The sequence below is a fragment of the Asterias rubens genome, chromosome 11, assembly GCF_902459465.1.
Source record: "Asterias rubens chromosome 11, eAstRub1.3, whole genome shotgun sequence".
NCBI classification, from domain to species: domain Eukaryota; kingdom Metazoa; phylum Echinodermata; class Asteroidea; order Forcipulatida; family Asteriidae; genus Asterias; species Asterias rubens.
The window spans coordinates 17,543,107-17,567,748 of record NC_047072.1 but is presented as its reverse complement, the minus strand read 5'-3'; the positions used below and the strand labels follow the sequence as shown (position 1 = coordinate 17,567,748).

At 39.9% G+C, this 24,642-nt stretch overlaps 1 protein-coding gene across 1 annotated transcript in view; it reads right to left on the bottom strand.

Moving 5' to 3' along the window:
- Positions 1 to 24,642, bottom strand: part of LOC117296365 (wiskott-Aldrich syndrome protein family member 3-like) — a 32,134-nt gene continuing 7,492 nt past the window's right edge. The window contains exons 2-6 of the mRNA XM_033779244.1: positions 15,975 to 16,261; positions 7,831 to 7,984; positions 4,235 to 4,352; positions 1,990 to 2,815; positions 1 to 985 (exon numbers count right to left, since the gene is read on the bottom strand). Of these exons, the coding sequence (XP_033635135.1) occupies positions 822 to 985; positions 1,990 to 2,815; positions 4,235 to 4,352; positions 7,831 to 7,984; positions 15,975 to 16,261 (1,549 nt within the window). The 3' untranslated portion in view covers positions 1 to 821. The remainder of the gene's footprint in view (positions 986 to 1,989; positions 2,816 to 4,234; positions 4,353 to 7,830; positions 7,985 to 15,974; positions 16,262 to 24,642) is intronic.

Genomic DNA, 24,642 nt, shown 5'->3' with positions numbered 1-24,642 from the left:
AGATGGGTTTTAAGTCGTGATTTAAATTGTTCTAGTGTGGCACAGTCTTTGAGATTGTTGGGAAGAGAGTTCCATAGTCTAGGTGAAGCATATTGGAAGGAACGTTGACCGTAGAACTTCGTGTGAACTGGAGCTGCTATGAGAAGACCTTTTGAACTGGAACGAAGTTCTCGCGGAGGGTGATAGTGTTGAATTAAACCCTGGAGATAGTCTGGTGCTGATCCGTTTTTGCATATGTAGGTGAGTGTTAGGAGTTTGAAAACTATCCGTGATTTAACTGGTAGCCAGTGGAGATTGCGAAGGATCGGAGTGATGGGTTCAAGTGATCGGGTTCTAGTGATGAGTCTGGCTGCTGAATTTTGAACGCGTTGGAGTTTATGAATGGCTTTTCTTCTTGGAGATGTCCTGGAACTGGTTGCCCGTAATATGGCCTTTTCCGATTGCTTTTCACGTTGCTGTTTTTTTCATACAGTGTGATTTTTTTTTTACGCAGACTTATTTTGAAACACTTGAAAACATTTCAGAGCACTTTCAGTTGCAGCTCCTAGGATGTAGAATTCCATTCCACACTCCATTTAAAGTTCTAGCTCCGTTACTATGTTCAAAAGGTCACTGAAAACATACTCGTTTAATGTCATTCTCTGAGCGCTTTATAACCTTAGAAAAAAAAAACGCTTTGTAAACGGTATTATTATGATTTTGTATTATTAACAACGGATTTCTAAAGAAGCGCGGATCCGTGAAAGAAGCACTCCGTGAAGGGAGTGCACCCCTCCCCCCACCCCCTATGAATGTAGTAACACCCCTACTCCCTGAATGGCTTAGTCCCAGTCCTCGTCGTCATCATCATCTTCGCTGCCGTCCGAGTCGGTGTCGCTCAGCTCCACGGCGATGCGGCGTGCCAAGATCGCCTCCACGGAATTCGTCGCCGGTGTCTGGTACTTGTCCTTCTCCTCCTGTATCTCAGTTTTACGGAGATTGATACCTGCAAGGGGTCAAGTTGAAATACTGTTTAATAAAAAATAATAACAGTAGCTTCTAAAATAGCGTATATCCGTCACTCAGTGACGCTCAGGGCACTTTAACAAACAGTATTTTTTCTGCAAGGTATGTGGGACTACGTTTGAGTTATGAGACTAACTCCTTTTACATAGCACTATGTAAATAATAGTAAACATTATAAAAACAATTACATAGTGCCAAATCAATCGAAAACAATGCTCAATGGTGCTTACAGAGTTATATTAAAACAAAAATCCCTAAAAACATCAAAATTAACAACAAGGTATCAAAATAAGTTTAAAATCAGCTAAAAATAACAAGCAATTATAGAAATGTACAATAAACAATATAAATACAATATGCAATAAAAAATACACAATTTACACCAGAGAGATATGCAATATTTTAAAATGAAAAGGTTTAATGTAACATTTTACAAGGTGCTGTGGCGCAATATGCTGCCAATCAAACCAAGAAAACCCGAGCGAACCCCCTTCTCTTTTTGATAAGGCACTGGGTTCTTTAACATGCGTTACACAACACACTGAACCAACAGCTTGTGACATCACACGCTTTTTCGTCACATGCTCGAAAAGCGTCCACACTTGGGTTGAAAAGTGCCCTCACTTAGGCGAAGGGAGGCAAATGATTGGAGGATGACAATAATAATAAAGGAAACTTATATCACACAATATCCACCTAATAAGGTGCTCAAAGCGCATGAAAAGAAGAAGACAAAAACATAAGCAACAGAGGGAAGAGGGAAGAAAGGGAAACAAAAGAAACAAACTACTGAAAATCTGTTTGAAACAAATGAAATTTCAATTAAAGGAATGGTCCAGCATGCGCAAAGGGCCTGCCCCCCCCCCCAGTTAGGATAGCTGTTCTTTGTGGGTAAAAAGTGCCCGTGAGCTCAGCGTCCCTATAGCGTTGAGCGTTATGCAAGGGGTTTACTAAGAAGAAAGAAGGGCTGGGGTAACATCTTACCTTGCTGTATGGCCGTCAGGAGGTTATTTCTTTCGTTATTAACTTGTGGAGCCTTTGGTCGCATTGATGCTCGATTCGGAGACGCCAAGCTGCCAGGACTAGATGACTCTGGTATATCCCCACCATGTGGAGGAGAAGGTGCGGGGGCAGGCATCGGGGGTGGAGGGGGTATGGATTTGCCGCCCGTTACCCCGACGGGAGGGGGTGGTGGTGGGGGCGGGGGCGGGGGAATGTTTGCGTTTGTAGTGGGTGCAGCGGGAGGGGCGGGCGGGGGCAGCACATGATTGGCGTCGTTGTTCATGATGGGCATGTCCCCGAGATGACTGGGGGGCAAAATGGTCTGGTTGACGGGGATATGTTGGGGTCTGTTGTGGTCCTTCGCAGGCGGCGCCTGGTGGTTGAATGCCTGGGGGGGTACGGCTGGTGCAGGTCGCTTCGGAGTGCTGGCCGAACCGTTTGACATCGGCGGCTGCTCATGGTTAGGTGTTGGGAGGTTCGACGGGGGCGGGGGCGGTCGATTTGTGGGGCGGTGCGATGCTCGATGACCGCTGTCATATGAGCCCCCTTCGTCGAATCCTTCCGATGAGGATCTTGACATACTCTCTTTCGTGGCAAGAGGTTGATGGTACGGCTGTTGAACCGGTGCCTGCTGCGGCTGCTGATACTCATTAATGTTTTGGTTTGAACCCTTCGTTTCCGAGGTGGGCGTCGGCGTGGGCGTGGCCTCCTCCATGAACTCTTGACCCTGTGCCATCGCCTGCCATTTCTGTTTTGACGTTTTGATGCGACTTGGCTTGTCCTGTTGTTTTGACTTTGCGTGTCGCTTCTAAAATAACATTGGCAAAAAAATTAGAATGTTAAGTTTGAGAAAAATACATATCATAAGGATTGGTAGGTAGCTTTCTTCATTTCTTTCATTTTATGTCTCCAGGCACATAAGGCCTGAAGGCCACATTAAGGTTTGGGCTACAATCAACAATTTGTCCAGGGGCCGTTGCTACCTACTCCTGGGGCTTAAACAGAGTTACCCCCTTTACAATCCATACGGATGTAGGCTTGAGCATCATCCATCAGAAGGCTGAATAATAAAAATTCATAAATACCTTGGACGGTTTCAAGTCTCTGATTGGTCAAAACCCGGTCACATGTGGGAGTGTTAACAGTGGTATAAAGACCGGCTTAGGAAAATAGCGAATAAGTGGCCACTATATCAGCATACATTGTGTAAACCTAGCTTGTTTATATCCATGTTAGTTTCATTGCAACTTCGCGCACGCGCGCTGAAAATGTATTCATTTTGAGTGCGCGCGTGTAACAGGTGCACGCGTATAAACTGACGCTGAGCTCATGCACGCGTTTTAATGCACAAAGAACAGCTATCGTCCAATCCGTTGCCTCCTTTGACCTCAGTGAAGGCGCTGAACAGAACATTATTTAAAAGAGTCACTGGTCTCAAAGATCAGTAATGTGATTAACGCACGAAAGAGATGGGAACCATCAAAAGCTCAAATATGGCCCCTGAATATGTCTGGAAGTACCGTCAAGAGAAAAGTTTTTATCAAGGAAGAGATTTCATGTGAAGCAAATTTTTGTGCTGGAAATCGGGCCTAGTAGTCCATTGTAAAATTTGAGCCCTGATCAGCCTACTGTGGACCATTTTTTATAGCTGGAACCACTTCAAAGCACACCCCCCTCGATTGACCTACAGTGGACCAATTACTATAACCGGAACAACTTCAAAGCACACCCCCCTCGATTGACCTACAGTGGACCATTTTTTATAGCTGGAACCACTTCAAAGCACCCCCCCCCCCCCCCGATTGACCTACAGTGGACCAATTACTATAGCTGGAACAACTTCAGCCAGCCCCCCCCCCCCCCCCGATTGACCTACAGTGGACCAATTACTATAGCTGGAACAACTTCAGCCAGCCCCCCCCCCCCGATTGACCTACAGTGGACCAATTACTATAGCTGGAACAACTTCAGCCAGCCCCCCCCCCCCCCCCCCCCGATTGACCTACAGTGGACCAATTACTATAGCTGGAACAACTTCAGCCAGCCCCCCCCCCCCCTCCCCCCCCCGATTGACCTACAGTGGACCAATTACTATAGCTGGAACAACTTCAGCCAGCCCCCCCCCCCCCCCCCCCCCCCCGATTGACCTACAGTGGACCAATTACTATAGCTGGAACCACTTCAGCCCGCCCCCACCTTAGGACTTGCCCACGGCTCACACCTTTACCTTTTTCCTGTTCTTTTTTTCTCTGATATCCGTGATATTCTTCTGCATCTCTTCGCACCAAAGCTGGAAGAAGTACTTCGGGTCAGTGTAGAACTTTAAGGCTTCCTTACCGTCTTCCCTGAAAGGACAAAACATCACAACGGTTTGAGACGTTTGAGATCGCCTTGGGATTAAGTTATTATTTGAATCCAATCTACATGTAAGGGCATTGTCACACAATGCAACTTCGGGGCAACCAGTCGGACAATTTCTCCAAAAGGTGCAAGAGCACTCACCTCGGCCCAATCTCACGGCGCTGCTCACCGCCGTAATCTGCACTTATGATCACCATTCTCCACTTACATGTACATGCAAGCGCCGAATTTCTGCGCTACAATGCCTAGTTACGTGGAGTACGCAAGAGCAGAAGCCAAAATTCCCTGCCTACCCGTGAAATAAGCTTGACGTAAGCACGGAATTCACCTCATTTCGTAAGCGCCGATTCTTTGCTTACGATAAGCAAGGCCATGAAATTGGGCCCTGGTCGTGTTTAGACAATCTTCCCGTCAAGGCAACTCGGCAAACTCCCACAGGGGGAAATAAACACCAGGCTTGCAACAGCCAATCTCTAAACTTGTGTACAACATTCAGGGAGACATTCAGGTCTACATTTTTTTTGGTACATCTCATAACAAAGAAGGAACACATTTTCATATTCAGGGGGATTATCATCAGAGCCTGGAAGAGGGGGCATCCGATTTGATTCAAACCTGGGCTTTAAATCTCAATCAGTCTTCATTCTTAAATGGGAAATATTCTTATCTAAGCATTCTCATCTGGGCAATATCCCTGTTGGCCAGGCAAGACTCGTGGCCTCTTCAAAAAGTTTGGTTTTAAATCTAAAAACTTTGCTCATGGCTTTGGCTCCCCCACTAACAAGAAATCCAAATCTGGACACTTTTCCCAATTTGGATTTACATCCGCACTTGGGCACTATCCCAATCTGGGTGCTAAGTTCCCAGTTGGGTGTTACTTTACCTATACTGGCTCAAGACATTGAGATCAGGTGGCGGGTCGCATCTGAGGTAGGTCTCCCTCATGCCAGCTTGCATGGTGTGAACGTCAAACGTAACCACGTCTGGAATGGTGCTGGCCCGAAACTGCTGTACGTCCAACAGCTGCGTCAACTCAACTAAACAATTGAGGATTTGTTTGGGTTTGGATTTAATTTTCATTAATTGGGTGGGAATCTGGGATTGCCCTGGGAGGGTAAGGATTAGGAGTCGGAAATCGAAACTCGGCCATCCATAGTGCTTCTCAATTACTACTTTATTGTAGTTGAACTTAAAGGTTGGACGCACCTTTATTAGAAGTGTTGAAAAATGCTCGGCAAATGTTGTGTGCAGTTTTTATTTATATTTCCCTTAAATAAAAAAACAGCTCTAAACTTTTTCCTGAGATTCTAATTGATCGTAATTAAGAAGCGCTTTATAAGAAGCAAATATTATGATTATACTCTTATTCCTAAAAGTACTCTTTGACGTCGATATTTAATGAATCTTTTTATTTTTGCTTCTAAATTACAGGTAATTGTCGTTTGACTTGATGGAATTTTTGTATAGTTAAACAGCCAATAAAGGATGATCTCAAATATATAGATATTACAGTTTTCTTATAGCTGCAGTCCATAGGAAACATAACAAAAATATAACGAGTCTCTTACCTCATGTTAAAACATGGTAAAAATGTTTTTTTCTACAGAACGCTTCTAGCCAAATTTCTGAAAAACGCGGGGTAAAAAAACCCTGCGCGACAAAGGAATCGTGACATCAGTGGCGGCTATTTGGTGTGGAAAATAGCGCCCTCAGTTTGCCAAAGCTGGAGAACTGTGTTCACACCCAATTAGGGGAATATCGTCACTGGCGTCAAGAGGTCATTATAATAGATAAGCCGTTTTTGACTCTCGACTGAAAAAGCTGCACGGCCGCCGGCCGGGTGCATTTTTTACTCAAGTTATTCGTTTTTAAATGCAAATTTTGAGAGTAAAATGGTTATTTACCGGTATCTACGATGTCTATTTGGCCATAAAAAGGTAATAGTTGAAATATTGAGATCATCCTTTATTGGCTCTTTAACAACTATTTTTGGAATACCATTTAATTTATCTTGATGGCAATTGTTTCTTTGTATGTGACCTGCCAAGTGGCTAAGCGGGGAATAACATTGCACTCAAGCTCTGTTTTTCCTTCAGAAAGGGGCTGTTTCTCACAATGCTTTTATACTGTCAACAGCTCTCCATTGCTTGTTAACAAGTTAGTTCTCATGCTGACAATTATTTTGAGTTGTTTTCCCGTTTCTTTACAAACAAGCCTCCCCTCAGCGAAGTCAAGAGCTTCCAGAATCACTTGATCCTTAATGATCTATGCATCACACTCATTGACAAGTGTCAAAGAAAAAAACGAATATTGGTTTTCATGACAACGTTTAAAATGCAAATTATGGTTTTCCCAAAACAGCTGCAGTGCATAACCTCAATAATTATCTCAAGAAAATGAGGGAGACCGGTCTTCAGGGAACCGGGGAAGGGGAGAGAGGTCTCCGCGACACCTCAACGATGGTGAGTCATCGTTACGGACAATCAAGTCAGCGGATCAAACCAGCACTGTCCAAGGTGATTTGCGTCTGGCTTAATATCAAAAGGAGATCCGTTTCTGGATGACGAAGCAATTTCAGGATGGCGTTTAGATTTATCATTTGTTTTCACATCGATAAGTTTTTGATGCCCTTTGTCATCATACAATCATGAAAGTATTTCTGTTGAAACACTACATTTTACGTAGTTAACTTGTTATGCTGTGAGGGGCACTGGACACATCATGCTAAAAGTGACCTGGGCCCAAATTTGCTTAGCATGAAATTTCTTCCTTGATAAAAATAGGATTAGGCCTACCAACCATATTTCCATTTGTTGCATATTCTTGTTACTTGTATTCAGCTGTTGTTTGTTTATCCTCACGTGGAAATTTGGTTGGTAATTCTGTTTTTATCGAGGCCAAAATTTCATGCTAAGCAAATTTTTGTGCTTAACAGCGCTATGAAATTGGCCCCTGACCATTGCAGCTGGTTATTCGTGTGTTTCAATCGAACCCATGTGAGGATGCAGGGGTCGATATCACAGAACTCTTCCTAACTTGGGACTAGTCAGAGGCAATGCTAAGAGATATGACAACTCTTAGATTAAGACCAGTTACTGGTCCTAACTTCAGAAAAGACTAGTCTTATCTCTTTGAGAAATCGAACCCAGAACAGCCGTGTTCGATTGTGGTAATATATGCGTCTTACTTAAATTAGAATAATTTTATTAATATTTTCAATCTCAGGAAAAAGCAGAGTTGCGCATTTCACAAAATTCTTATTTTTTATATTAATCATTTTCACAGTGTTTATTTAAAATAAAAAAAAATTGAAGTAGTTGTGAATTATCAAACACTTTGTATGGATAAGACTCATCTCCAAATCCTAAACCGATCCTCCTACCCAATTGAGAATGTTAAAGATCCTCTGTGCCCATTTGGGAATATAGACAGGGGGTGGTTTATTTTGTTACTGGGTTTTACCTGTAAGGGGTTAGGAGGTTGAGCTTGGGCGGTTTGTCACAGCGCATGTAGGTTTCCCGCATTGCCGAGGGCATTGTGTAATTGGCCACCACCTCTTGGTCCAATAGTGTGGAGCTTTTGAAGGCTTTACGCATCTGGATGTCTTGCAATGAGACTGCGGGATGGTTTGCAAGGGTGTGCAGAGAAGAGAGGAGAGCAGCAGGAAGTGATGCAAAAATGGAGAAGTGAGTAAGAAAGATGCAGAAGTAGTAAGAAAGTAGTTAGAAAGATAGAGTAGTAAGAAAGTATTAATAAAGATGAAGCAATAGTAAGAAAGAAGCAGAAGTAAGAAAGATGGAAAAGTAGTAACAAATATTTAGAAGTAATAAGAAAGCAGAAGAAGGATGCAAAAGTAAGAAAGATGCAGAAAGAGTAAGAACGATGGAAGAAAGTAGAAGAAGTGAGAAAGATGAGAAAGTAAGAAAGATGATGAATTAAGAAAGATGGAGAAGTAGGAAGAAAGATGGTGAAGTAGTAAGAAAGATGCATGGAGAAAGATGGAGATGGTATGAAGGGCAAGTAGGGATTATGAGGAGCGATGGTAAGATTTGAAAGCAAGGGCAAGATGGGAAAAGCATGACGGGAGAAAAAGATGCAATTGTTGTATTATAGAAAGCCGTTTTACCAAGCACCAATGCTACCAGAGATGATTAAAATACAATGTAAACACAATAACGGATTAAATGTCAGTGTAACTAGTAAACTACATGACCCCCTACAAAATATAATGTTACGTTAGCATTCCCACTAGCTTATTAAACTAAATGTCAATGAACTTTTCCTTTGCTCGGTCAACCATTTTTATGGAAAGCCGTCTCTGTTCCAGGACAGAAAACTACAAATTTGTGTAAACATTAAACCCATCTTAAGTTAGGACAAGTAACTCATCTTAACTCAAGATAGGATTAATCCTAGCGTTTCGTGAGATCCACCCCTGGTCATTGCCTTGGTGCCCTTCCCCCAGTAGAAAGTTAAAATTTCCTCATACATCATGTACATGGAGAATGGCCTTTTACCAGGGAGAAAACGCCTTTGTGTCCTTGCCCTTTCAAAAACAAAGCACAGGCCTACAGAGGTAAATTTTGCATTGGGAAAGTTCACCAAAGTCTAGTAGGATAGGAAAATTTGAAAGGTCATCAAGGGTCATGTCCTGGGCAGGTAAAGAGGTCATGTCCTCCCCATGTGGCCTAGCCTCTGTGTCATTCCAGACCTGACTATGCATACATATTTACAACTCAAATTATGGACTTTTGAAACCATTGAAAATGGAATTCACAAATTTGCACTGCACCTGCCAATGCATTTTAGAAATAGATTTTAAGCACTTGCTATTAAAATATTCACAAGCTGAGAAGGAAAATAGAATACTGATTTAAGAACGGACAGAGAGCCTGAAAATGGCGGATTTGCAATTACTACTGATGGTTAGTCATAGGAATATTCTATGTTTATTGACAGTCCACAGAGAGTGGATTGTCGGGCACGGTCGGACAAAATATATGCATATTAATATTCATAAAGCAGTGAATGCAGCGAGATGGATTGTTTCCATTCACTTGTGATCCTTTAATCACAGTCTACTCTGAGTAACACAAATGCCAGATGCTTCTGAAAAGGACTGAGGTACTTTTTGTACGGCACAAAACACATTGTTCACAGATTTACATTAAACTCACACAGAATGAAGATAATGATGGTAGAAAGCTTCCCCTATTATTGTACTACTTGCTTGGGACAGACAAGTCACAAACATATTTTTTTCTGAAATTATTTTAGCATGTACATGTATTTTCGGGAAATTGTTTTACTCAATTCTCGAAAACTACAGCACCTCAGCAACTAATATTTAAAGGTAAACTTTCTACGTGTAGGCCTATCATTTTCTTCAAACGGTATTTTATAAATTTAATTTATCTGTGGACATTGTGTTTTGTGTCCAGCAAAAGGTACCAAGACCCTTTAATAAAAAAGGCACTGTACACAAAACCTGTGTACATGATACAGGCATGACGGTGAATGATTTGGTTCATCAACTTTGCACAGCAAAATATTTTGACAGAACAGATTCTGTGCACACAGAATGCTAATATTGTTGAGTTACATTTGTAGCAAAAGGTGGGTTTTTAAGTCTGGTAACCTAAATTCTCTACCATGTTTGAAACTGGGACCTTGAGTCGTTTTCACAAAGAGTGTAATGTATAGAACTAGTCCTAACTTGCACAACGTATGACTAGTCCTACGAGTAGATATTACAAACTTAAAGACAGTGGACACTATTGGTAATTGTCAAAGACCAGTCTTCTCACTTGGTGTATCTCAACATTATGCATAAAATAACAAACCTGTGAAAATTTGAGCTCAATTGGTCGTCGGAGTTGCGAGATAACTATAAAAGAAAAAAACATCATTGTCACACAAAGTTGTGTGCTTTCAGATGCTTGAGGTCTCGAAATCAAATTCGTGGAAAATTACTTCTTTCTCGAAAAACTACTTCACTTCAGAGAGAGCCGTTTCTCACAATGTTTTATACTAATACTATCAACAGCTCCCCATTACTCGTTACCAAATGAGGTTTTATGCTGATAATTATTTTGAGTATTTACAATAGTGTCCACTGTCTTTAAGGCTACATTGTATGTCCTAAAACAAAGCATCCTGTACACATGATATAAAAACGAAGGATACAGTCAGTGTTATATATTTGGCAAAGTAAAAATAAATAATATGTTGCTCGTCCAGACTTTTTGAAAAAGTTGGTGAGATAGGTTCTTGTTATTTGTTATTTTCAAATTTGTTGTTATTTTTTTCTCAAGATGGCCACCATGTCTAAGATGGCGCACCATATCGTATTTGAAGATGGTGTTATATGGTTTTATGAGTATGTTCTATATGTCATCAAATTCTGTGTGTGTTTCTGTGTCCATTTTCATACACTGTTATTCTTTCCAAAGAGTTATTATTGCTTTTGCTCCAAAGTTATTCTGTGTGTGTGTGTGGCATCACGTCCCGGTGCAAAGAACTGTGGCATGCAAACGTGAAGGGCAAAACGTTTCAAAGTAGTGTGTTTCTCATTATGCGTTGTGATAGCATTTTTTGTAGGCCTACATGCAAGAAAGATGATGAAATTGCTCAATAAAAATGAAGGGTACATTTTAAAAAGCTATTAATAATATGTAATAAGAAAATTGATTTCAATGTTTTTTTTTATTGATTTTTTATTATTTTTTTAAAAGCCATTGGACACTTTCGGTAAACAGTATTGTTCAAAGGCCCACACTTCGTGTATCACAACTTATATATAAAATAACAAACCTGTGAAAATTTAGACTCAATCGGTCATCGGAGTCGGGAGAAAAAAACCCACCCTTGTTTCCGCACGTTTCGCCGTGTCATGACATGTGTTTAAAATAAATCTGTAATTCTCGCTAACGAGAATTGATAATTGTTTTAATGTTTTCTCAAAAAGTAAAGCGTTTCATGGAATAGTATTTCAAAAGAAGTCTTTCACCATTACTTCCTGTAAACCCTGCAAGTTATTTGTAAATCTGTGAACTTTAATTGTTTTTCTGTTCCGAAAGTGTACAATGGCTTATAATTAAAAAAAATAAATAAATTGGTGCTGCCGCCAAAATCGCGGCGGGCGGGGACGGTCAACATGGTATTTATTTGACTTGGCTTAAGTTCACACATGTCCATGTACACGTCCATGAACATTGTATTGTATGGCATGTATGGAGTAATCTGTTGCAGAACATCCCTGACTAAAATGTCAAAAACAGGAAGGAAATAAAGGACTTGGACAAGTTGCACTGGGAAGTACTAGTTTCATCATGTAGGCTAACTTTTCACTTTTCTGCCGACAGTTACATGTACATATACATGTACATGTATTGTACACATGCGTAGACTTCTTAGGCAACATATACCTGTACACACGGACTGTTGGTTTCAATTCAAACTTAATGCTCAATGTTTCATGGTCTCGGAACACAAGGAAATATCTTTGCATGCCCTTAAAGCCATTGGACCCTTTGGGTACAGAAAAAGAAAAACAAGTTCACAGATTTACAAATAACTTACAGGGTTTAATTTACAGAAGGTAATGGTGAAAGACTTCTCTTGAAATATTACTCCATGAAATGCTTTACTTTTTGAGAAAATATTAAAACAATATCAATTCTCGATAACGAGAATTACAGATTTATTTCAAACACATGTCATGACACAGCGAAACGTGCAGAAACAAGGGTGGGTTTTCCCGTTATTTTCTCACGACTCCCATGACCAATTGAGCCTAAATTTTCACAGGTTTGTTATTTTATATAGAAGTTGTGATACACGAAGTGTGGGCTTTGGACATTACTGTTTACCGAAAGTGTCCATATGGCTTTAAAAACAAGTTTTATGTTTCATAAATGAATTACTTTAGAAAATGTGTCTGAAAATAATCAGAGAAAGAGTAGGCGTCGAGGTCTTTTTACTGGCGCGGTGGTTTTACACAATTAAAACCGGTAGTCTGGTCATGGCCTTGCAATAACAGGACCCAGATCGCACGGCCAAGACCAGACCAAAGCAGCAACCTTTTAAACAGCAATCCAAGACAGAGTCAGTACTCTTCTATTCCCATTCATATGCCTTTTTCTTAACTTGTAGCAATTAAAGGAACACTATGCCTTGGATCAGCCGAGTTGGTCTTTGACTCCCATAAATGGCCGACCGTGTTAGTTCGCGACGTAAAATGAAAATCGTGCAATTTTGAGTGATACTTGTGTGGATCCTTATATTCTACTTTTAAAACATCTTTCTAACCATATGCATTTCATAACAAACGGTTTCAAACGCTTTTCATAGACCAACTTGTCCGATCCAAGGCAATGTGTTCCTTTAAGGGTACATTGTACGACGTATTCAAATTAGGCCTTACATCAAGGCAATGACGATGGGCAATGGTGGCAAATGCATCCGTTTCCCCCTCTAAGTATCGGGCCTGCGTACGTACAGTTTGAGACATACATGTACGTACAGTACTGTACATTGTGTGTTGCGCAAACGGTTGCAGTACATCATGTATGTACATGTACGTGTGCACTGTGCTGTACATCAGTGTATTGCAAAATATAAAAAATATTAGACTAAAACCAACAGGTGAACCCTTTTCATTCACAATGCCACAATGTCAATGGTATACAATCAAAATTGATTTTACAAAAAATGTTCGCCTGTAACAATAACATCAGAATGTTTTGTACAAAAATAACCAATTGTATGCATAGCACAAATGCATGTTTGCATACAATTTAAGAAATTAATAATGATCTAGGTTGTCTCGTAAATTTGGGTGTGATTCCTGGCTACACGACAGCTGACGGCTGTACACATACTGTTGTGCTTAGCTTCTTTCTGTCCTTTAAAGCAGCTCTACAGACACATTATGTAATTGGGCCCTGGTCGTTGCCTCGGTGCCCTTGAAATACTCCAGTAGAAATTGGAGGGTGCCCTTTACCAAAATGCCTTGGTGCCCTCAAAACATGTACAGGCCTGGTACTGTTCCAGCCAGAAACAGCAGACAGTTGAAACAGTACACTTCTCAATTAATAGCATGTCATACAGTAATAGGATTTCCTCTTCAATGAACATGTTGAATGCATCAATGTCACGTCTACATGTAGTTCAAACAACGAGTTTAGCTCAATCCTGGAACATTCCACAAACAACCGGAAACTCCTCCAGAACTTTTTTTTAACTTCTTAAGGGCACAGGGGTCGATTCCACAAAGAGTTAGGACTTAGGACTAGTCCTATACACATATAGGAGGTAGGAGATACATGTATAGCCTACAAAACGTATGGCTAGTCCTTAGTTAGGACGACTCGTCCTAACTGGAGATAAGACTAGTCCTACATGTAACTCTATGAGGTCGTTCAGACACAGTACTAAAGTTGGTTTAACTCATGGTTCAACCCGATCGAGTTCAACTCTGTGTGTCTGAACGGTTCTAAAGTAAGTCCGAATCGAGTTCAACCCACAAAAGATAAACCATCCAGGGAGGGGGTTTACCTTTAGACCGCTTCGGGTTTATCTTTTAACACTGTGTGTGGACAGAATAAAAAAGACCACATCCGGTTTAACTCACAACAGACGACCCATTGACCTCATTATGTAAACACACGGTGACCAATGAACATGCCAATAACCAGGATGTTAGAGTAACGGGGTCGCGTTTGCTATGACGTCTTAAAACCAAAGATAAACCGTATCGGGTTTAACTCAGTGCTGTCTGAACGCAAGGTTTTTTTTATTTTTACGACCACCCCCTGCTGCTCGTAGAAGTTAAACCGGTTCGGGTCTAACTTAGTACGCTGTCTGAACATACCCCATGTGAAATCCACCCCTGGACACGAATGGTAACTGTCAAGGACCAATAATCTTTCTAGGTGTATCACAACATCCCCTGTACATATATAATGCGTGAGACTTGCACTGTCTACAATAAACAGGCCATGAACTTCACTCTTGAAGGGGCACAGCAATTTCCCTCGGGCAATGGGCACTTCTACGAGGCAAAATGTAAAATTTTACAGGAACCTTGTACAGGGCACAACGGCAAAAAGCACAGGGCACAAGGGCAATTGCTGTGGGTGTTGTGGGCTATTTCAATGTCACAAGACAGATCATGATCTGTCTGTGGATGAAACCCCCCCCTCAGTGTTGAGTAAACGTGTACTTCTTGTGGTTGTACAAGGTGTCTAAGACTAATTGGGGTCAATCAACTTTTGTCACCATCTAAGATGTCTGCATAGGGAGGGAGTCCACAGTCAGTACATCTAGATTGATTGTGAGATACGGTCAAGCTGTGATGGCTGCGGGAGTAGCATCTAAGATGTCTGCGTAAGGAGGGAGTCCATATAGAATCAGTACATCTAGATTGATTGTAAGATACGGTCAAGCTGTGAGCTTTTGTCACCATCTAAGATGTCTATGTAAACATGGCAAAAGCAGGAAGTCTACACAGTCAGTACATCATGGAGCAAGTTCGAGTGTGCACTGGTTTTAACTAAAGGTTGACCATTTGCACTCAAACCCAGGCTGGTCGACCATTGGTTGACTACTGTGGTCGACCGTTTGGAACCAGCCTCGAGCCCATGGTTTCTTCACTGGTCCCAACAGCATGTTCCGTTCTAACATGTGCAAAGCGCAGAGGAAAACCAGTGACACTATAGCGAAAAAGGCAGAAGGTTGACTAAACTTCCAAATGAGACATTCGAGTGAGTGTGTCACTGTGCATGTACATTGCTGGTCAGTAGTCAACCACGGGTCGACTATTTGTGCCCACTCGAACTTGTTATAGAATGATTGTGAGATTTGGTCAAGCTGTGAGAAGATGACCTAGCCTGGCCTGGATAAACCAAGTTCTACATTACATTCACAATGTAGCTTCAAGTTTAAAGGCAGTGGACACTATTGGTAATTATTCAAAATAATTATCATCATAAAACCTTTCTTGGTAACGAGTAATGGGGAGAGGTTGATTGTATAAAACATTGTGAGAAACAGCTCCCTCTGAGATAACGTAGTTTTCGAGAAAGAAGTAATTTTCCACGAATTTGATTTCGAGCCCTCAAGTTTAGAATTTGAGGTCTCGAAATCAAGCATCAGAGAGCACACAACTTCGTGTTACAAGGACATTGTTTCTTTCATAATTATCTCGCAACTTCGACGACCGATTGAGCTCAAATTTTCAGTTATTTTATGCATATTATGTTGAGATACACCACCTGTGAAGACTAGTCTTTTACAGTTACCAGTAGTGTCCACTGTCTTTAAGGAACTTTAGTTCCAAATGTGCGCGTACATTTACATTGCATACATGTAGTACAATGTAGCTTCAAGGAACTTTAGTTCCCAATGCTTTAGACAAACCATGTCTGTCGTCAAAATCCACCTACTCCCCCCTTCCCCCCCCCCTACTTACAAAAAGAAAAATAATCATAGAAAAACAAGCATTTATAACGAGAAAAACAAATGCATAAAAAAGACGGGGCTAGAAAGACAAAAGCAGGCAGAAACCAGGGGCAGCTGCAGCGGCACGAAATAATTCCTCTTACCATCGTCTCTCGTCGCATCCAGCTGCTTGACCTTGACCGACAGTCTATCAATCCGATCCTGGAGTGAGTTTGACCTCCGACACAACGAGTTGGCCTCGTTGTAGAGGTCGCCGAAGATGTCCTCGGCATGCTTGCTCAGGTTACTCAGCTGCCGGATGATACCGGCGAGCGTGGTGTTGGTGACGCACTCTAGCTCGTTGGAGATGCCCTGTGAGATCACCCCTCGGCTCAAGTTGACCGGCTCAATTTCTCGTTTGACCAATGGCATGGTGACTGGTTTCAGACTTCTGCATTGATGAGAAAAGGGAGAGGAAAAATTTACAAATTTACTACAAATAACAACACTGGGATTGTACAGCGCTTTAAAAAAGCACACCCCTAGGAGTGCATCAACTGACCTCTGTATTTCTTTCCTGCAAGGTATTTGGAAGTTCTAAATTTTTTGAAGTATGAGATCTATGACAAGGGACTATGGTGCAATTTTCTTACGATCAGACCAGGAACACTGGGCAAACCTCTTCTTTTAAGTGCACTGTTTTTTTTATGTGCATTACACAACACACTGGACGAATGGCTTTGCATCCCATCCAAAAGAGGAAGCAATAATGGAAAAGTGTCTTGCTCAAGGTCATGTGTCAAGACCAGGAGTCAAACCTACACTCCAATCCAATGAAATCACTGGGTCTGTAAGACCAGTGCCTATCCTAAAGACAGGGTACCAGTCTAGCCTCACGCATGCAGTCCAGTGTAAATTTTGAGCCTTATAATCTGCATACTATGAAGTTGTACGTTACTATACATGTACGTACTGTTGAAAGACTGTTAATGAACGCCCTATTGCATATTTGAAGCTCCAACATGTTTAGTGACTTTATCAGTCTAACATGTCTAATGCAACAACATGTTGTCCAAGGACGATCCAGCGCAATCATGATGACGACTGATAATTATCCAAATGAAAATTAGGAACACACACATGCCTAGCCTACACATGTCCATGGAAGAGTGCTCAGACAACACACGAAGACTTCATGGTCCGCTGGCAGACTGGCATTATGTTAAAACTCATAATGAATGTAGTGTACATGTACGTACAATGAGTAAGATTAATGTATTGTCTATACGGCTAGCTGTTGATATTAATCGTTAATAAGCATTACAAAACATTGTTAGAGGTAATGTAGTTTTAGAAAAAGAGGTTATTTTTCACCCCACAATTTGAATCTGGGACAACAGCTCCCTAATACTCGTTACCAAGTAAGTTTTCATGCTAACAATTATTTTGAGTAATTACCAATAGTGCCCAGTGCCTTTAATGATGAGCTTGGCTTTTATCCATCATCAGCTGTCAAGAGTCATACATGTACATTGTGTGTAACTGACAGGCCTGTATGGTACAAGTGCATGCACTTGACATAAATACATGTAAAAGAATATCAGGTGCATTGGTGATGGGGGTCAGTGACTTTATCACCATTCTCTACCAAACTCTATGGTTATGATGGTACAATTTACCTTTCACCATTGAACTACTGTAGTACGTGTGAACTCTGTGTAGTTCTTCAAGAGGGAGATGTACAAGTGCTTTGAGATGCCCTTCGGGTATATAAAGCACTTAATAAAAACCAACTATTGTTATTACATGTATTTATGATTAGGCCACATACAATTTCTTTTTTGATAGTCCCAGCCCGACCAATCAAAACCCCCGACCCCATTTTTCCCCCTTTTTTTCCCCATTTCTGGATTTCTCTTTATACTTTTACTGCCCATATTTTTCAGCTGATATTTTTTTTCAAAATGTACAGGTTTGAAAAGATGTTTAAAGAAGGTTTTTATTCATGTTGGCAAAGCAAGAACAATTCTTCAAATGTTTACTTGGGCTACACTGTGCTTGTAGTTGTTTGAAAAAGTTTACAGAAAATGTCATTTAGGAGTTTAATTTGTATGACAAAACTATTGAAAAAATCAAAAACACACAAACCCTCTGTTTTATAGTGATTGTGATGATTTCTTGATTTTATATTTGGCATGTCAACAAAACTTTATAAAAAAAATATATTAAAAAAAACCTCCCTCCCTCCCCCATCCGCAAAAAAAGGACGATCAAAATTTTTTGTTTATGTGGCCTTATGTACTTCTTAGTAAAGCTGCTCAATTTTCTCAACTGTATTCATAACTCATCAAAAAAAATTGTAAAGCCTTTAACAATAAAAATAAGTCTGCAAGTCACTGACAAAAACATTGCACAAACTGTCTGTCAGTTCCATCTCTCTGAGACCTATGTGGTATTTATTATCATTAGCTGTTTTTGTACCCTAACAGGCCCAAATTTCATAGCGCTGATTAACGGTAAGCAAATTTGCGTGCTTACTGTAGCAGAAAAATTTGCTTAAGCCTTAGTGTATTTCACAGGTTAGCAGAAAAATTTGGCGGCTATATTGCGTGTTTACCGTGGATTTGCATTGTGGATTTGCATTTTCGTGCGGTAAGCACCAGAAAGTTAGCACGCCTTTTCGTGTGCTTAAGGTGAGCAGAGCTATGAAATAGAAATTGCAAAGTAAGCACAAAATCCGCCGCTAAGCAGCGCTATGAAATTGGGCCCTTACAGATCATTGTGTATTGGAGGGGCAGCTCTGTGTCTGTGACTATGCAAGGTATACTTGCATCTGAAACCATTTCAAAATGCAACATTTCTGAACATAGGTTTGTCAGATAACAGAGAAGTACATGTACATGTATATAATAATAATATGTACAATGTACATGAACGCAAGTCACTAACAAAACATTGCACAAAATTGCAAGTCTGCAACTTAAACTTCACCTTAATAGAGAAAATTACAAAAATGTCAATGATTTTGAATAATATTTTTCAATTTTGAATGGTCAAACTGCGAAAATAAAAGAAAGAAGGATATCAGCTGATCCGAAGAAAAGCTGCTTGCCTTAAATTGTAAGTTCCATCGCTCAGCTGTTTCTTGCAGCCAAATGTGGTATTTATTATCATTAGCTGTTTTTGTTCCCGAACAGATCATTGGGTATTCCAGGGGCAGCTCTGAGTCGATGACTACGCATGGCATTCAGTAACTGGCATTGAATGATGATGACAGAGGTGAAGTCAATGAATTATTTTAAGGAGTGATGTGTTGATGAGAGAAGCTTCAGTCTATAGTGGCTTAAATTCTTGGTGCGATATAATGCGGAATGCAGGGGCTAACTGTCCACAAAAAAATGCGCTAAAAACAGGTTTGTGGTAAGCAGAAAGGGGAAATCAGAGGCAGGTCACAATTTAAAACAACAGTCTTATAGCTCATATATTTACCGATATGGTACACAATGGTGTAACAGACAGAACAATTCTAAGACAGTTTTTGAATTGTTTGCATTTTAAAAACTAGACAAAATTTATGTACAATCTGCAGCTTATTGCCAGACACACCGGGGCAAGCCCCTTCCTAGTAGTAACTGGCTTCTATTTTGTGCGTTAGTTACACAACACACAGTGCCTATTTGTACAGTACATGTGTCCTGCTTTACGTCCCATCTGACATACGTCCGAAGGACACAGCAATAATATCCAAGATTTTAAATTTGTCTATTTTATTATTTTGAAGACATGTATTGTATTCAAGTTTTTATGACCATTCAAATGACCATTAAAATTTATGACCACTAAGATGGTCGCGCGACGAAAATCTTGCGCGCAATCCTAAGACTGAGGCCTAAAAACAGTGTCTTTTTATGATCGCGCGTCTAGATTTCCGACGCCCGACTAATGCGCGACCAACTATAACTCGGCCTTTAGGATACAAAAATAGGTTTGACAGTTTTTAGTAGCCGTCAGAGCTTCAAATGGTTAAACGTCCCAACCCTAGCACATACATTGTAGATACACAATTCTCACTTATTGTACAAACTTGATTCCAATATGAAATTCGCATACACACTAATGTACATGTACACGTGTAGGCCTACCAACTGACCAAACATATCACGTTTAAAGACACTGGAAACTATTGGTAATTGTCAAAGACTAGCCTTCACAGTTGGTGTATCTCAACATATGCATGAAATAACAAACCTGTGAAAATTTGAGCTCAATCGGTCGTCAAAGTGGCTAGATAATGATGAAAGAAAAAAACACCAGTGACACACAAAGTTGTGTGCTTTCAGATGCTTGATTTCGAGACCTCAAATTCTGAAGCTGAGGTCTCGAAAGCAAATTTGTGGAAAATTACTTCTCTCTCAAAAACTACATTACTTTAGAGGGAGCCGTTTCTCACAATGTTTTATACTATCAACCTCTCCCCATTACCAAGAAAGGTTTTATGCTAATAATTATTTTGAGTAATTAACAAAGGTGTGCACTGCCTTAAGTGTATGCAATACATGCATTCAGGGAGAAAGGACTCACAGTACTGTAGCACTATATCGCCAGATCAGGCCTCACCTGAATTAACTATCCATTAGTCACACAAACTAATAGTTTAATGCATTCGCACAATTAATCTTTAATTGAAAGAGCCCTGGACAGATTCTAACGGACAATAATGAGAATGAAATCAACAATTAAACCACCAAGCTGAAGAAAACATTTTAATTAAATTGTGAGATTTTGTGTTAGAGTGAAATACAAGTAGGTTGGTGCACATTTTCGCAACAGAAGGATATTTTGAGATGAAGTAAAATATTATTATATTCTTATTTTTTTTTATATTATGAAAATTTCCGCTGAGGGTAAAATCTGCTAACCAATCACAAAGAGTTGAGTATGACATGGTATACACATTTGCAACCTTATTTTTAAAAGGCATAGGCCCCTATATAGACACTAAAAACAATTCTTTGATACGTTTTTTTCTGGTAGGCCTTCTAAAATCATTTGAAAACTGGAGAGCTGTTTGTGTTGAATAAAACAATGCTAGAAACGACACCGTTTGAAGTAAAGTAGTTGTACAGAAAGAGGTAATTTTTCACCCAATATTTTAAATCTGAGAAGTTACAATGCATCTGGAAGCACATGATTCTACATTTATGCAAGATTTTGTTTTTTTCCCTTTGTTTTTGAACTAGCAAATTGGTGATAAATTGTGTCAACATTTGCACTAGTTACTGTTCTTTATATTACTGTATGTTGAGATACACAAAGTGAGGATACTAATCTTTGATATTTGGACACTATTGGAAATTGTCAAAGACTAGCCTTCACAGTTGGTGTATCTCAACATAATATGCATAAAATAACAAACCTGTGAAAATTTGAGCTCAATCGGTCATCAAAGTTGCTAGATAATAATAAAAGAAAAAAAACACCCTTGTCACACGAAGTTATGTGCTTTCAGATGCTTGATTTCGAGACCTCAAATTCTAAATCTGAGGATTCTAAATCTGAGGTCTCGAAATCAAATTCGTGGAAAATTACTTCTCTTGTAAAAACTACATTACTTCAGAGGGAGCCGTTTCTCACAATGTTTTATACCATCAACCTCTCCCCATTACTTGTTACCAAGAAAGGTCTTATGCTAATTATTATTTTGAGCAATTACCAATAGTGTCCACTGCCTTTAAAAAATACAGTCATGGAAGTACACAATCATCAGTGTACAACGTAAAACAAAATCCAATGAATAAAATCCAAAGAAACAAAAAACTGACATAAAAATATGCGAGCCAGGCCCGAGAAGCCCCACAGTGCAAACGAAGTTTTGTCAGCTTCAGAAATTCCAGTTTACAAGATTATCTTACATGTATCCAGTGTATCTTGCCACTACTCAATAATGTACGAGACTTCCAAGTACGATGTACAGAAACCTACTCACTTCGCTACAGGCATTTTTAGTTTCTTCGTTCACAAAAGCAGGTCACGAATATGTGTACATTCTATTCACGTGTACGCCGCTGAATAACTTAGAGTGAAACTCTATTCTTGTGAACCAGCACAAAGCATTTCCTCTACTTTAAAGGTAACTTCCCCTAGGATGTAAACTAAAAGTCTGTCGAGTAACAGTACAAGTACTACATGTATGTGTACGTTTCGCTTTTGAAAGGGCAAGGGCACCAAGGCATTTTCTACTTGGTAAAGGGCACCAAGGCAATTCCCCTAGGATGTAAACTAAAAGTCTGTCGAGTAACAATACAAGTACTACATGTAGTGTATGCTTTGCTTTTGAAAGGGCAAGGGCACCAAGGCATTTTCTACTTGGTAAAGGGCACCAAGGCAATGACCAGAGCTGGGGAATGAAGGCAATCACCTTCATTGCCTTCGTGAAGTATCAGGCATGTCATTTGCTACTCAAAATTTGCGTTCATTGAGCAAAAAACTTTCCAATCAAAATATTTTGCTGTGAATGCAAAGTTGCTGAAAGAAGTTGTTCGTGTAACGGTAATCTAGGAGAATCCATCTTCTGGTTACACGTACATTATTTCTATAAGAAAAATGAATTCACCATTATATGTAATGACTCAAGCATGAACGTTTTAACTGAGTCGTTGTTGTTTTAATACTAGTTTAATAATAATGAACGCTTTCACTATTGTCAATATTTGACCTCAAGTGCACACCGTTAAATTTGATCACAGATGAAAGACAGCCAGGAAAACCAGGAAGTGCAAGTTGTAGGACAAATTTAACCAGGGGGGAAATGTCCTTTCACATAGACAATGTACAAAATTACTAATATGTGTACAGTCATCCTCGTTAAAAAGAGTACTGTTATTTTTGTAATTTTGTAAAAAAAAATACAATGGTTTTTACTATTTCTTGAAGATGATTCGTTGAGAGATCGGGAGCCAGTGTAGTTGTTTCAGAATTGGGGTGATGGAACAGGATTTCTTAGATAGTGCCACAATGCGGGCAGCAGTATTTTGGAGGTGTTGAAAACAGGAAATCTGGTTGTTTATCTTTCTTTCTTTCTTTGCATTGTTCTTGTTTTATTTATTGTTCAGCGCTTTGATCTGTGTTAAAGGCGTAGTATAAATACCTATATTATTATTATTATTATTATTATTAATGTTCCTACAGTTCTGAAATAGTCTTTATCGAGGTTCTACTTTTAAAGAGTATAAATTCTGAAGTCCTGAATTTCATTTCTTCTTTGTTTTGCCGTTCTCTTACATGTTCCTGTTACAAGTCAAGCCTTATACATGTACTTTACAGACTGACAGACTGACAGAGGCAACGAAGGCGATTGCCTCCATGCCCCATGGTCACTGCCTTGGTGCCCTTGAAATACGACAGTAGAAATATAATTTCCATAATGTGTAGGGTGCCCTTTACCAAGGAGAAAATGCCTTGGTGCCCATGTCCTTTCAAAAACGAAGCATACAAGTCAGTAAAGGGGTAATTTGGCCAGTCTAAGCAATCTTGTTTTAAATATAACGCCAGTCAACTGTATACTATGTACGTGCTGCACAGAATCTGACTGTGTTGGCCTACATGTACCTGTTGTTTATTTGTTGTGCAATGTGTACTATGGTCCTTCTATCCGTTACTACGGAGGAAAAGGTCACTGGTAATACAGAACTTCCTTCTTCTTGTTTCTTTTTTTTCCACAGTAAGACATGGTTCATGTATAAAGTAGATTACTAGCAAGGGACAATCCTGAATACAGTACACCAAATACTATTGATAATTGCTCAAAATAATGTTTGGCATAAAAATCTACTTGTTAGCGATTATTAAAAGGGGTTGAAGTATAGACGTACACATTGGGCAATACAGTAATTATGTACTGACACACATACATGTATTGTGTACGTCCTTTAAGCTTGTGTGTGCCTCAACAGACCGTATTGAATAACCCCTTTTTGCTATGAAAAGTCGCCATCTTAAAGGAAGATGTTGCGTTGGACCGGACGAGTTGGTCTATAAAAAGCATTTGTAACCGTTTGTTATAAAATGCATTGATTGGAAAGATGTTTTAAAAGTAGAATGCAATTATTCACACAAATTTGCCTCGAAATTGCTTGATTTTCCTTTTACTTTGCGAACTAACATGGTCGGCCATTCATGGGAGTCAAAAATTTGACTCCCATGAATGGCCGACCAAGCTCGTCAACGAGGTAAAAGGAAAAGCGTGTAATTTCGAGGCATGTTTGTGTGGATCAATATATTCTACTTTTAAAACATTTTTCTAATCAGATGCATTTTATAACAAACGATTACAAACGCTTTTCAAAGACCAACTCGATTGATCCAAGGCAACGTGTTTCTTTAACCGGATATTCAAATTATTCTCCCAGGCCTACACGGCACATGCACGTACAAACACCCAGACGCCATTTTGTAGGTCAGATATTTGAGCCGCGTGACCTCATATTCAATACGGTCTATATGCCATTTTGGAGAATAGTGCTAGTGCGGTATGGATTGGTTTTTTTTAAGCAACACACTCTGAGATTCTCTTAACATGCTAAATTATCACGTAATTTTAACCATGGAGGTAGAATTCTACATGTATCTCCCATGTCTAAACATTCCCAGTGACTGATAAATTGCATCCTTGCCTGCACAAATGAGAGTGAAAATTGTGCAATAAATTTATTCTGATGACGAGCCAGGATTTCTCCCCACAGACAAGTCACCGCGGCAAGTCACGTTCGTACGTACATGTAGAGTATCAGGCGGATAGTTATGAAATATTTGGGGTCAACTGAAAAGGCCTGA